The 15,455-nt window shown below is 36.4% G+C and overlaps 1 protein-coding gene across 4 annotated transcripts in view; it reads right to left on the reverse strand.

Moving 5' to 3' along the window:
- The window catches only part of ITSN2 (intersectin 2), a 164,855-nt gene that overhangs the window by 66,345 nt on the left and 83,055 nt on the right, over positions 1-15,455 (reverse strand). For all 4 annotated transcript variants that reach the window (XM_058287691.1, XM_012530381.3, XM_058287690.1 and 1 more), the window contains exons 16-19: positions 15,216-15,355; positions 5,740-5,876; positions 2,555-2,691; positions 1,430-1,527 (exon numbers count right to left, since the gene is read on the reverse strand). In XM_058287691.1, coding sequence (XP_058143674.1) covers positions 1,430-1,527; positions 2,555-2,691; positions 5,740-5,876; positions 15,216-15,355 — 512 coding nt within the window. The remainder of the gene's footprint in view (positions 1-1,429; positions 1,528-2,554; positions 2,692-5,739; positions 5,877-15,215; positions 15,356-15,455) is intronic.

Consider the following 15,455-nt stretch of genomic DNA (forward strand, 5'->3'; position numbering starts at 1 on the left):
TCACTCACTTTACAAGCTCCATTACTTTCATCTCTTCAATTACCATCACAACACATTCAAGACATTTCAAATCACCATCTTCAGCCCAGATCTTTCCTTGAGAGTTCTTTAGGTATTTCTAGATATCCAACTGCTGTTGAAATTCATCCAAAATTGAATTTGAAATTCTCACTTAAATTTTCTTCTTCTGATTTTCCTAATTAATGACATCATAAACTAATTTGTCCAAAATCAGGAATCTGGTATGTCAATGATTTAGCACAACACAAGGACTAAGAAACCCTAGCTAAAACTTTATGGACTTGCTGTCACTTCCATCAGACTGCCACTGCTGCTCTGACCATAGGAGAGGTTTGTTCTTGCTTCAGATCATCTGTCTTTCTCATTAGACCATAAACTCTTTAAGAGCATAGCCTGTATCTAGTTTACCATTATATTCCTAGCCTAACACATTCAGTCCTTAACAAATATCTGTTGAAGGAAGGAATGAAAGATATAACCAAAATTATAACTTGGCTCTTGTCTCAAACATGCTTAGAGATAGACTGCATCTCTTCCCTGGATACATCATTACACCCAGAATCAAAGGAGGAAAAGTAGAGACGGCAGGCTGGATTAAGGCTGGCTATAAGAAGACCTCCGCCTAAGCTCAGGGCATCAATGATACAGGAGTGTGTGGTTGGGATTATCTTGGGTTTTCAACAGACAGTTCTGGTAAGACCTATCCCAAGTACCATTAAACATTTGCTACCTAACTGATAAAATAAAGAAAATGCACATCAAACTGGTAACAGTGCAGGGAAAATAAAAAACAGACACTTCTTATGTACTCTGGGTAATTTCCCAAAAAGAAAACTGGGGTAGAGATTAAACACCAAGTTTGTGTCCTTTTAAAGCTTGTACTCTTTCCATTATATCACCCTGGCTCTATCAAACAGTATTCCCTGCATTTTCCTTTATCCGTATTCTGAGGTACCAGTGGCCTGTATCCAATTAGGTTACAGAACTTAACCACTTCAATTCTTTTAACAGTTGCCAGAAAGCAAACAGCACAAAGAAATTTTATTGGTAATTTATTAAAGTGATAAATTAATATCACCTTTTATGATATGAAGCAGTATGGCACAGTAGAAAGAACAATGGATTTGGAAATCATAGAACACATACTTGCATCCTATTCTGCCTCTGGGATGCTGACAGTTGCAATCTGTATGCATATGAATTTACTTATTACTAATATGGTAGTAATAATAATTGTCCTATGCAGCTGTGCAGAATGTAGTAAGGGTCAAATGAGATAGTATTTAAGAAATGTTTTATAAAGGTAAATCACTATAGAAAACTATAGTTAATATTACTTTTATGGAATATAATATATTACATGTATCCAGCTTATTCATGAGAAGAAAGATTCAATTTTGCTTCTTACCTGTATTATATCCCCAGAATTAAAACTCATTTCATCATGGCTCCTTGCTTCAAAGGGGTATAATGCTCTATAATTCACCAAAGCATTAGCTGTCCCACCTAAAGAAAAAATAATTGTCATTATTTGCTGCTTTCACGTACAATATTTCAGCTTTGACTCAAGAAAGAGCTCTTACAATCTGAAAGAAAATTGAGCATAACGAAAATTCATTTGATATAGGCTTGCTATGATTTAAATTTCTTGAATAGTCATATAACCAATGTAAAGACAAACAAGGATGTTCATCTGTAGTAAAGGTGGAGGCAGTAAAATAAAGAGGTGGTACATAGGATGAACTAAACCCATAGATCTAAGGAAAGGTTTAGGAGCAGTGGAAAGTCTGAGTTATAACAAGTGGAAGGAGATTAAGAAAAAGGACACTGGTTTGATCTGTAGAGATCAGAATATAACAGGGACGAAAAATACAGAAATGGAGGTCTTAAATGAGAAGACCAGCAACAAATAAGGCTGACCGAAAAAAGAGCTGCAGTTTTTCTGTATGGTTCTAAAAGAAAAATAGAATAATTCATAAACATACTGGACTTGATAAGATTAAAATATCTTAACTTTGTTCACATTTAGAATAAATGCTTTTACTTGTAAAATTTTAGATAGTGTTATCATTAATATGGATTCAAAGGTTTATGCATCCAAAATAGATCAAATACTTTTTAAATATATTTTAAGAATGGATTCTGAGCTATGTTGAAAACAAAGCAAGCATACCTTCTGAGAAAATGTCAATGTGCAAAGATTTTTAATTTTACTGTTAGTTCAACAGTTTAGTTAAACTGCTTGAATAAAATGTTGAAAACTACGTATTTCAATTATTTCAATTATAAAAACCACATCAGGGTCTGTTCACAGTTAGCACTATCTTCCTTCTCCATGCTGGAGCCTACACACTTCTCATTCAAGTTTAATTTAGAAAATGTTTTTTTCTTATTCTGAGATCAACATCTTTCCTTTTAATTTTCTTCTAATCTTTTTTTGCTTCTCAACAGAAACTTCTTTTTTTTCCTTGTTACTTTTGTTGCTCTCTCTGTCTTGGAAAAAGCAAGTCTATTATTTTATCTGTATTCTTACATTGTTTCTGCTCAGTTTTCCGCTCCTCTTCTTGAATTTTTTCTTGTAACTTTTCTTCCTGTAGTCGTTTTTGTTTTTCTTCCTCCTCCTTTCTAACACTTTCTCTCCATAAGTTCTCTTTTCCTTGCTTTGCTTTCCTTTACACAAAAGAAAAATAATTTACATAATATCCTAAAAACAAGATTTTATATGAAATAAAAGAGATGTGGCTCCTTACAGGCTGGAAAATTAGCAAAGGGGTTTTAAAAGGGGAGTGGCGAGGGAGGGAACAGTGGGGATGAGCGATGAAGAGGAAAGTCAATCAAAAGAGGGGTTTCAGACAAATCAATGATGACAATATGCCATGGCTTGGAAGTATGACTGACATTTACTCACAGCCTCAGATTCCCTCTTGCCTGCCAACCAACCCAAACTCAAGAAAAAGAAAAAAAATAGTTGAAATGGAACCATTCAAAAAATAAATCTACAAATTGTATCTAAATTTCCTTCCCTTCTCCCCAGAGTTTTCACAAGCATTGCCTTCTAGCTCTTGTTCCCACTATCCTGTCTAGTTTCTGTTTTGGGAAATTCAGTCATTCAGTCATCGCAGTGGGAGAAGGAAATGCCTCTGGACAGATTATGTCTTCTTCATTAGTTTAGGTAATGGTACATTTTTCCTCTACAGGTCCATGATTCTGTTTATGTTTCTATAACAGCTGACACAGCTGCAGTTTAGTTTCTAGCTAGTCATGATGATCTGTGTTCAGATTTAATTATTTTAGTATTAGCAATAATGCTTATTATAACTCTTCTTGCACATATTTTTTATGACTTTACTCAGAGTGGAAGGTGCCGCTCAATTTAGCAACTTCTTTAAGCCTCAGCACTATCAGGGACAATGCAAATTAAGTCTGGATACAACCCTGAGATTTGGAAGCTACTATGCCCCACCAAGGGGAAAATTATGGCTTACTTGTCTATATTCCTGTAATTCCTGGAGGAACTTGGAAATTCTGAATAATTCCAAAAATTTTAGGCCCACTTAATCTTCAACCCCTTCTCCTTATCTCCAAACTAATTCATACTTCAGACCTCTGGTTCATTACCCCATTACTAGCCTCTCAATGCTTTCAAATCTCTCCTACATCCTCTACTGCTTCATACGATGACTTTCTCCAGGAGCTTTTTCTAATTGAAATCTGGCATTTCCTTGAATGCTTCTCTTGCAGCTCTTACTTAATTTCAATTAATATGCCCTTTCCCAGGTAACCTCGTCTTTGTAACTTTCCCTCACACCCTCCCAAGCCTAGGATGTTTCAATCTAGCCCTCAACTGAATTCCCTTAGCATTAAAGACACCACTATCAGAGTTCTTACCACATATTTAAGAGATAAAGAAAAGGACCTGAGAGTTAAGAGGATATAAAATTAAGAGTTTGGTTATAAATACAAATATACCAGAGAGAAGGAAAGAGAATAGTAGCTATGTGTGGCAGGGGAAGCATAGAGAGATTGAGAGGCGATGTTTTGTTTTTATTATTATTACAGGAATAATGAAAATGCTCTAGAAATGATAGAAATGATGAATGCACAACTACGCAATTATACCAAAGCCCATTGATTGTACACTTGGGATGTATTTATGCTTTATTAATATGTGTCAATGAAATTGATTTGTTTAAAAAGAATTAGATTTTGGTAAAGCTTCTTAAGCAAAAGTTAGTGGATGAGAAACTGGTCCAGAGCCAGAAAATGGCTTAGAAGCTGGACAAAGGGCAGAGAGGACACATCTACTATGAGAAAACTGACGATTACCAATGGCTTAGGACAAGAAAGGAATACACACGGGCGAATGGCCAAGCAAATCAAGATATAATACTAAGACTCAGTTCTGTGCTTGATCAGATCTTACATGTGCTTCTGTTTGATTTCTCTACTACAGTAGAATAATATGTGAAGGAGGTGAGTGAAATAAAAATGTGCATTATTAATACAGTTTGTTGGCCTGAAAGGAATTGTGGGCAATGATAAAGAGATGAATGAGATAAGTGCATGTATTCAGTAGAAAATAGAAATGGAGGGGTTCATGAAGACCTACTAAAGTTGGTGAGTTGGGTATTTTATATGGCACTACAGAAATCATTTCCTTTGTACAATATTTAATGGCACGAGAGGCAAATAAAAACTTACTTAATTTGAATTTCACTGCCTCTATTCTAGCATCTCTGATAAGGAGCCACAGAAAGAAGGTCTTGGAGTAGACAGTATTATAGTTCTTTGTTTAGTTGCCTGAATCCACTACAAGAATTATGAGGAATCTAGGAGCCAGTGTAATCGAGAGTCTGTCTGCATGCAGCCAATAGAAACCACACAGTGAAAAATGTGTTGGAAGTGGATAATTTGAAGCTTTTATAAATAAAGCTTTATGGCAATGTGTCTTTCTTGCCTCCCTGATAACTATCCAGCTCTTGTGTGGTAAAGGAAATGTTGGCTCATTGATATGTGCCAACTGATTATACTAGAGACTGACACTAGAGAACTGGAGACAAACAGGAATATATAAGAAAAAGGATCTTACTGACAAAAAAAAATCATGCGAAGTCTCTAATGAATGGTTCTAGGCTTCACACAGCATAACTGTCTTACTTCTCCCTGCTATAAACGGAGGCAGTTTATATATCTCAGTGGTACAAAGAGCCTTAGATCAACATGGCATTCTACACTCAGTCTTACCACTATTAAATTAAGTAATCGGTTTTTATGAATTTTCAGGAAAAAGTAATAGATTTACTATAAGGAGAGGGAAATGAGTGCAGACTACATAAAAGACACTGCATTTCGCACTTTACCTAAATTATTTTATTTAATTTTCAGCTACCAAGGAAGTAAGCATTAATATCTTTCTCAAATGGGAAAAAATGAGGCACCAAAAGGTAAAGTGGCCTAACCAAGGTCACTCAGGTAGTAAGAGGAAGATTAAGAATTCCAATCCAGGTTTGGCTCCAAAGTCTTTATTTTTCACTGATAGAACACAAAATTGGTTACTGCAAATTCAGTCCCTAAAAGAAAGATTAAACTTCTACTTAGAATCTAATTAGCAACCTAGGATAATCCCTTTATTCCCCTTGTATTTTCATAGTCAAACTAAAGATATGGGCAACAAAATTAGAATCCTAATAACACTATATTATAATGAATTTATATTACCTTGCAGCCTCATCTTCTAGTTTCTTTTTCTGTATCAGCTCTGATCTTTTTCTTTCAATTTCCTTCAGTTTGTCACATTTGATCTTATGAAGTTGTTCAAGGGCTAACTGCTGTGTATTGTAGCTCTCTCTCAGTTCCTAAGGAGAAAATGAAAAGTCAATACATAAGTGAATTAAAGATTTTTCTTATGTAACAATGTGGCATTTGCATTAAAAGATAAAAAATCTTAAATCAAGGTAGACTAAATAAAAAGATTTAAGCTTTTAAAAAATATCTAGATGATTTAAAAATGCTTGAATAAAATAAATATTTAAGCTATGTAGTCATGATGATAAACACATGTTAAAATAATTGCTTTTGAATCAATTCATTTCTAAGGAACACAGAATCTTTAACCAATTCTTTGATTTGGTATTTCATTTTCAATGAAAACGCAATCTATTAAAAATATGGGGGAACAAGTTGCTGGTTAGAACACTTTAAGAATTTTGTTCAGACTTGTTTTTGACTTATGTAGTTTAACCAAGTTACCCACAATTGTTATCCAATGATAAGGTCCTGAACTAAACACAGAAGCAATAATTAAATAATTTAGTTAAAAACTAAAACTGGAAGAGTTGTTTGCCTAAAACCACAATAAGAATGAGTGTAAAAACAAAACAAAACAAAAGTATTCCAAACAGAAACTGAAATAAATTAAACTGCTTACTGAGCATGTCAGTCCTAGTTCTGTGCTATAAAGGACTCCAAAAGGTTCCAATCCAAGGCTGTTTGATTCCCAGGTCTTTGCCTTTAAAGAGCTCACAATCTCAAAGTAGATGAAAGTGCCAAAATATGGAAAATACATGCCTTAGCAGACCCCTGTAAATACCTGTGCAGTATTTTCTTTCTCCCTTCTTCTCATAATAGCAGCTTTCCTTCCTTTGAGAACTGACTGCCCCCTACTTACCATCCCCCACCATTCTATGTGGTGTACTGATGGGTCTTGTCAACCTCAGTGCTCCTCCCACTCCCACCCATAAGTGTCCATTTAATCTAGGCCTAACCAATTACAGCACCTCACCTCCCTGGCCAGAACCACTGGTCCGAAGAACGTACACATGATCCAAGGTGGCCCAGAATCCTTTCTTGGGATTCAGATATATTGAAGAAGGGAGAAAGAAGCCTTCTCTTTCTCTGGGATTATTAAACTGGAACAAGGTAAACTTGAAGCTGCCCCACTATCAAGTGAAGCCATCGGTGGTAGGAATGAAGTCAACACAGAAAAAGAAAAGCAAAGATTAGAAATAGAAGTGGTGGTGGGGGGAGAGTCCTGGGGGAACCGAGTTTTCAAGTTCATTTCTCAGTGTCCTAGGGGCTGCTCCTATCCTGGAGCTCTTCTACTGAATCAGTTATTGGCCCTAACATTCTTCCAGTATGGCCCTCTTTAGTTTAACTATACAGAATTGGGATTCTTTTGGAATCTACAGAATCTTCAACAAGAGAACAGAAAAAGAAGGATGGGGTGAAAAAGAGAGAGAGAGAACTAAACTAAAAACTAAAGTAATCAAAAGAGGCTTCCTGGAAAAGGTGAGCTAAACAGAATTTAGGTAGAATGTTTTGGTAAAAAATGTGGGGTTTTTGTTTTTTGCTTGTTTTTGCATCCAGCCACTCACAATAAAACCTAAACTTTATTTCTTTTCAGAAGTGAAATGTTTTATAGGTGGACCCTTTTACCTGATTTGAAACGGTAGACAAGCTCTGAGTACATAGTAGTGTCTGGAAACTATGCCCAAGGTGTCTGGGCTGAACAGTTGCAATTTAAGTCAATAATAATTTTTAAAATGCTACATTACAGCCAATTTTTTCATAGTTCTTGACTTTTATAGTTTTTTATTGATCCTTTCTCTATATTTTATTGAAAAGCCGAATAACATAGTAATTCCACTCGATGGGGAGGCGGTGTAACAATAGGAAGCTCTGATCAGGGATGAGGCCACCAAGGTTTGAATGAGGCTCTGTTGGTGATTGGCTTTGTGGCCTTGGGAAAGTTACTTTACAGTTTCCTCATTTGTACAGTGGGTTAATAACAGTACACACCTTGCAGGGTTGTTATGAGGATTAAACAAATCAACACATGGGAGGTGTTTATAATAGTGCTGGGCACAAAGCTTAACAAGTATTAGCTTTTATTATTGGCTAGGCCATAAGTGAGGAGAGTATTAAGTCTAAAGGGAGAGTAAATATGAGCAAAATTAATGTCTAAAATCATGCAGTTTTAAATTTATCTCTACTTTAACATTCAATTTCTTTCACATACCATGAATTCTATTACTTTACCCTCACTTAACTCAAATTAGATAGCCACTACTAAAACAAAACTTACAAAAATATGTTTATTAGCTAGGAAAAATTTTAAGATTAAATGATTCAGAGGAATTTGAAACAAACAGCATTTCATTCCCATTCTAAAAGGAGGAGACTATGAGACACTAAGCACAAAAGAAGCATTATCAATAAGCAAAGATGAGGCAATATAAGTCGCTATGAGAAGAATGACACAAACCCAGTGTGTTCATCCTCTCAGAACCTATTAAACAATGACAAACAAGGGGGATCACCTGCCTCCATAGTTGCTCCCTAAATTTGATTGGGCCACATGTAAAACTTAATTTTATAAAGAACATCCAAAGTAACTGAAGACTAGAAGGTAAGGCCAGAATGATGAAGTTCCAATGGAAAGGTTTAGGATATGCTACAGAATTAGTTCTCCATGCTCAGTAACAGAAAAAAAGAAAAACAGACATCATAGAATGAGAAAAAGGACCCAAAAAAGGCTCCTACTTTTTTGAGATTGGAATTTGAACTCTGATTTCCATATTCAGTAATTTTCTAAGGAGATTTTATTGGAAGCCTTGGATCTCTGAAATGGGACAGAACAATTCCAACAGCAGGCATTGCTATTTCCAATAATGGCAGACTAATTTCAGCAGATCAACCCTCCTGTCAAGAACTAGAAAGACTAGACAAAATATATTTTAAAAAATACTCATTTATATTGGAAGCAGATGTGGCTCAAGTGATAGAGCTTCCGCCTACCATATGGGAGGACCTGGGTTCGAGCCCTGGGGCCTCCAGGTAAAAAAGAAAGTGTGCCTGTGTCTGTCGTGAGCCAGTGCCTGCGCAAGTAACCACATGATTAGCCAGTGCCTGCGCAACTGAGTCACGTAGCAGGTTGACAACGCATCAAAAGACAGACAAGGGAAGAGTCAAGGTGAAGCACAGGAGAAACCAGGAACTGAGGTGGTAAAATTGACAGGGAACCTCTCTCCACATCAGGGGTCTCCAGGATCGAATCCTGGTGAATCCCAGAGGAGAGAAAATGAGAAGACAGCACAGACAGCAAAAATAGCAGGGGGGAAGGAGGGGAAGGGGGAAAAATAAATAAATAGAGAGATAGATAGATAAATAAATCTTTAAAAAACAAAACTCATTTATAGATCTTAGAGAGCTATCCACGGAGAGAGGAGTAGGGGAGCCAGGAACCTGGAGAAAAGGGAAGTTCAGGAGAGGTGAGAATGACATTTGGTGCCGCTTCTTTTAGCAATTTGCTCATTGGTAAGTCATGACTGACAGGCTGAGAAGCTGAGGAGACGGTGGTGGCTAAGAAGCTAAGCAGAGCTTCTGGCTGTCGTAAGGAGATGAAAACTGGAATTCACAAGGAAGAGTCCTGGTAAACCTTGCAGGCTTTTGGTGTGGACCCCAAGAATTAAGAGCAAACAAGAAATAGACCAGCCCAGCTTTCAATCAACCCAATCCTAGAATGGAATAAGTTGATGTGTCCCACTCTGCCTGCATGCCAGAAGCAAAAGCAAATTCTCCTTTTTGGAAGACAGCCTCATTTGGGGTCTCAAATTATCTTTTTAATTGCCCATACAAAAAGTTAGGCATTCAGCTAACTAACTTTGCCAGGAGGCAAAACCATGTAACCAAAACTAAGAGAAAAAACAGACAGTATGAATAGAGAGAAAGATATTAGAGTTATCAGATAAGAACTTTAAAATCAATGTGACTACTATGTTCAAGAAATCAGATGACAAGATAGGGAATTTCAGCAAAGAAATGGAAATTATAAAAAAAGGAATAAAATGGAAACTCTAGAACTAAAAAATGTAACAATAGAAATGAAGAACTCAGGAAGCAAATGGGGCTCAACTAATAGAGCATCCACCTATCATATAGGAGGTCCAAAGTTTGAACCCAGGGCCTCTTGGCCCATGTGGTGAGCTGGCCCACACACAGTGCTGATGCGCAGAGGAAGTGCCATGTCCGGCAGGGCTGTCCCCTGCGTAGGGGACACACTCAAGGAGAGCCGTCCTACATGGAAAAAGCGCAGCCCGCCCAGGAGTGGTGCCACACACACACACAGAGCTGATGTAGCAAGAGGACAACAAAAAGAGACACAGATTCCCATGCTGCCTAACGAATATGCAAGCAGGCAAAGAATACATAGCGAATGAACATAAGAGAACAGACAATGGAGGGGTGAGGGGGTGGGGGGAAGGGAAGAGAAATAAATAAAAATAAAATCTAAGAAAAAGAAATGAAGAACTCAACAGATGAGTTTAACAGCAGATTATACATAGATGAAGAGAGATCTACTGAGTTATAAGATAGGTGAAAAGAAACTATTTAGATCAAAGCACAGAGAAACAAAAGAATAAAAAACAAAGAAAAGAGTTCAGCACAAGAGGCACACTGAACAGAGTAAAAAGGTCTAAAATATGTTTATTTACAGTCCCAGAAGGAGATGAGAGCAAGAATGGGGTAGAAGAAATGTTTGACTAGATACTGGCCAAGAACCTTCCCAAAATGACAAGTGCTATCAAGCCACAGATTCAAAAAGGTCCATGAACCCCAAGGAACACCACTATTCCTCGGAACATCAGAGTAAAATTACTGAAAATTAAACACAAAGAGAAGTGCTTAAAAGCAGTCAGAGGACAAGAGCTATATCACCTTCCAAGTTGACAGCTGACTTTTTAATATGAAGACAATGCAATATCATCTTCAAAGTAGTAAAAGAAGACCATCCTAAAACTCTGTACTCACTGAAGATTTCCCTCAAAAATAAAGGTGAAATAAAGACATTTTCAGAAAAGAAAAAACTGAAAGAATTCATCACTATCAGATTTGTACTAAAGGAAACCCTAAAGGAAATTCTATAAGCAGATGAAAAATAATCCCATATGAAACATGGAGATACAGGAAGGAATGAAGAGCAATGGAAATCTGGACAAATATATGTGTATATCTAAATTAATATGGACAGTATAAAACAAAAACAATAATGTCTTATGGAGTTTAAAGGGAAAAATAGAATAACAAAAAAAAGAAAAAAAGAAAAAGGGCAAGAGAAGAGAAAATGAAACACAAAACAAGTAGGATAAACAGTCAACAAAAAGAAAAATGGTAGATTCAAGTTCAAAATTTGTCAGTAATTACAAGAAATAGACTAAATATTCCAATTAAAAATAAAGATTTTGAAAACTGCAACCATATGCTACTTAAAAGATGTAACTTAAACATAAAATCACAATTAAAAATAAGAGGATAAAAAAGGATATACCATGCTAACCCTAACCAAAAGAAAGCTGGTATAGTTAAACTTACATCAGAAAAAGCAGTCTTTAAGGCAAGAAGCACTTTCAGGTGAATATTTCATAATGATAAAAGGGTCAATCTACCACGAAGCTTTAACAATTCTAAATTTGTATGTATCTAGTAAACAGCCTCAAAATCTATAAATTAAAAATAACAAAACTAAAAGAAGAAATTCATAATCATAGTGCAAGATTTTTGTCTTGCCTCTCTTTGTAACTGAAAGAACAAGTAGACAAAACAAAACTAAAAAATCAGTGAGTCCAATCACCTTGTCTTCACTTTAGAACAGGAGTTGTTTTTTTTTAAAGATTTATTCTTTTTTATTTATTTCTCTCCCCTTCCCCCCCCCCCCCACCCTCCAGTTGTCTGCTTTCTGTGTCCATTCACTGTGTGTTCTTCTGTGACCACTTCTATCCTTATCAGCGGCACCGGGAATCTGTGTTTCTTTTTTGTTGTGTCAGCTCTCCGTGTGTGTGGCGCCATTCTTGGGCAGGATGCACTTTTCTTTGTGCTGGGCAGCTCTCCTTAGGGGGTGCACTCCTTGCGCATGGGGCTCCCCTAAACGGGGTCACCCCTGCGTGGCATAGCAATCCTTGTGAGTATCAGCACTGCACATGGGCCAGCTCCACATGGGTCAAGGAGGCCCAGGGTTTGAACCGTGGACCTCCCATGTGGTAGGCGGATGCCCTATCCATTGGGCCAAGTTCGCTTCTCCCATGGTGTTTTTTTTTTAAGATTTATTTATTTATTTCTCTCCCCCACCGCCCCCCACCCCCAGTTGTCTGCTCTCTGTGTCCATTTGCTGTGTTCTTCTGTGACCACTTCTATCCTTATCAGCGGCACTGGGAATCTGTATTTCTTCTGGTTGTGTCATCTTGTTGTGTCAGCTCTCTGTATGTGGTGCCATTCTTGGGCAGGCTGCACTTTCTTTTGTGCTGGGCAACTCTCCTTATGGGGTGCACTCCTTGAGCGCATCAGCACTGCGCATGGGCCAGCTCCACATGGGTCAAGGAGGCCCAAATGTGGTAGACGGACGCCCTATTCATTGGGCCAAGTCCGCTTTCCCCCATGGTGTTTTTTAAATAGAATTCAGGGATCCGTGAATTTAGGAACAAAATTAATCTTTACTCTCATTAAGCTTTATCTAAAATTAAGTAATTCCTACAATTTTACATATAATTAATACTGTTTGTGATTTTTTTCACCAATAGAAATCACAGATACTTTCCCATCCTCAGTCACGAGACAACTCCCATAAAAAAACTCATAATATTTACATAATACACACACACACACACACACATCTGTTTCCCTAGGGAATCCTGACTAATATAACCCCCAAGAGTTGTCTGTACTCTGCCTCTTCCTAACAACCCTTCATTCCTGATTTACTGCAATTCAGCTTCTGCTCCTCCCTCAACTGAAATAGCACATTCAGTAAGGTTTCCAAAGATCTCCTTGTTGACAAATTCAATTGATATTTTTCAGTACCATGGTAATTGATCTATCTGTATTACAAAAGGCCTCTTTTCTTACTTTCGGGGACAACATAGTGGGTTTCCTGACCATCCTGGCAGTATAGGTTTCTTCCCCCTTTAGTTTCCTAAATTGCCTCTGATGAAAATATCAATAAGCAGTAAAAGACTGGCAGGCAGGAAGCAGAAGGAAGAAAGTAAAACAAGAGACAAGAATAAACTGCTGGTCTCTACAGAAGCAAATGTTAACTGGAAAAAAGCAGACTTATGTATGCTAGCACAGTCCACAAATCATTATCAAGCCTCATTTCACAGCTGAAGAAACTTTGTTTATGGTACAAGGTTCTGTGCAATCTGTAGCATTAGTTCTAAGACCAGATAACCTGGACATTCATGCCATAACCATAAAGGCTCATACAGGGGACCTCTGCTGCTACCATCTCTCTGATTTGCCCTATTTTGCTTCGGTAACAAATGAGCTCTACTTATGTTCCTGACTTCACGGTGGCACATGTAGGGAAAGACCTTATTGTCACACAGTTTAGTTCTGAGTAGAATATACACTCAAAATCTACTAGGTCAGTAAGTGGTAAATATAAAGCACCTTTCTTTAAAATAAAATAGGACTTTTTGAGTATTTTAATAGTCTGGGTGCTATACATGGCAAAGTGAACTATTTAGACAAATGATTTAAATAAATTTATCTGAACTGCAAATGTCTCTAAATATGAAGCCCAGTAATTAGACCTAACTAAAACTGTCCCTGTACTATTAGTTCTTTAAGATTTTCCTTACGCCAGCACTAGGAAGAAGCCTAATATATATGTGACATAACATTTCCCTAGATTTCAGAAAGTCTAAATATTATTTTAAATACTGATTTTCAGTGATATCAGTAAAATACGTATAAGCTTCCCCTTGAACTGAATTTATAATCATCCCTTCAGTTAACCCAACTCGCAGGGATGCTGTAAGGGAACCAGTTGATATTTCTAAGTGCCTTGTGCTCCTCACAAGAAAGGCTTCTTTGGGCCACCTGAATGATTTCCAGCATTAGACTCAAACAGGCAGTTAGACAGCAGAAGGATATTCAAGCAAGCAGAAAGAAAAAAAGTCTATATTGTATATGTTATTTCAAACAAAGAAACTCAGATAAATGCAAAGAATAGTCTAGTTTTAAAAAAAGAAAACAGTAAAGTAACTTAAAGAAAAGGAGCTAGATATTAGAAAATAACCTTAAGTAAGAGGAAGAGGTTGTTGAGACAGCTTAGCAGAGACAAAAGGCACTGAAGAACAGAGTCATCCATATTCCCACACTGTAAGATAAGGCAGATAAAAAGCCAATTAAACTGTGCACAGATTTTTTTTTTAAACGTAGGGAAATAACATGGCTGGCTTGCCTGTCCAATGACAAATGATTTGTTTCTTCTTTAAAAATTTTTCCTACAGAATATATGCTTGTGTAATATGCCTTGTTAACAGTATTCACATCAAATTTCTCCTCCCACAATCAAACCACCATAGTCTCTTTGTATAACCATGCTGTTTATTCTGTAGTTGCTATTAATGTTATTCTAAATAAATTAGCAAGAAAAAAGCCGTATGAAGAGACAGATGCTTGAAAGGTTATGTAATACTTTATGCTCTGAATACTTTAGGCTTAATTAGCAAAGGAATAACTGAGAACTATTCCTAAATTTGAATTATGTGTCATTAGTCTGGTTTTCAGCTTTATCTTCTTTCATAGATATCATTTCAGTATATAACTAATACTGCACAGAATGATAAAACTATAAGCACACAGTATATATTTTAGACTTCTGCTCTGCCACTGCAGCAAACAAAGAATCATGAACTTAACCTTCATGCAAAGCCTATAGTGCCAGGTTATGGTTTGATTTTCACGGATTAGAACACTGTTTCACAAAGATTGATTTAATTAATTATAACAAAGCAGCAAAGAATTTAGTATGTTAAAAGGAATCTCTACTACTAGAACTATTTTAAATTTTCCATATTTTCATTTTAGAATAGTTGGCTATGGTCACACTGGCTAAGATCAGTTTTGTAGTATTAACAAAGGCAATTGTTCTTGAAACCCATAGATGTCAAAAAAACAGCACATAGTCATCAAAAACTGGAAACTGTGGTAAAAGGTATGTTTAGTGATATGATACAATGTTTTAATATGTATAAAGGACTTTAAAAGTAATCTGGCAACTCCAATATAGCTCAAATTGTAAAATAAATTTTTAAAATGTTCTACATAACAATACTAACTTATTCATTCTATTAAATCAAAATAAGGAAAGGAAGAAGGTAGCTAAACTAAAAAGGAACATATTGGAAGACAAATACCTTTAGTTGACTGTTAAATGAATCCATTTCTGATAGCTTAGATGCAGTTTCTTTCTCAAGAGCATCTAATTGTTCTTTAAGTCTTTGGCATAACTCTTCCTTTTCTAATGATTTTTTATGAAGTAAATTGATCCCTGAATCTGAAATACAATTAGACAGTTTACATTGGTAGAAATTTCTAGTCATTATCAGTAATAGACATTCACTGCCTGGTCAAATTAGTACAGAGAGAGACAAAGG

This window comes from Dasypus novemcinctus, chromosome 25 (assembly GCF_030445035.2).
Source record: "Dasypus novemcinctus isolate mDasNov1 chromosome 25, mDasNov1.1.hap2, whole genome shotgun sequence".
Taxonomy (NCBI): Eukaryota; Metazoa; Chordata; class Mammalia; order Cingulata; family Dasypodidae; genus Dasypus; species Dasypus novemcinctus.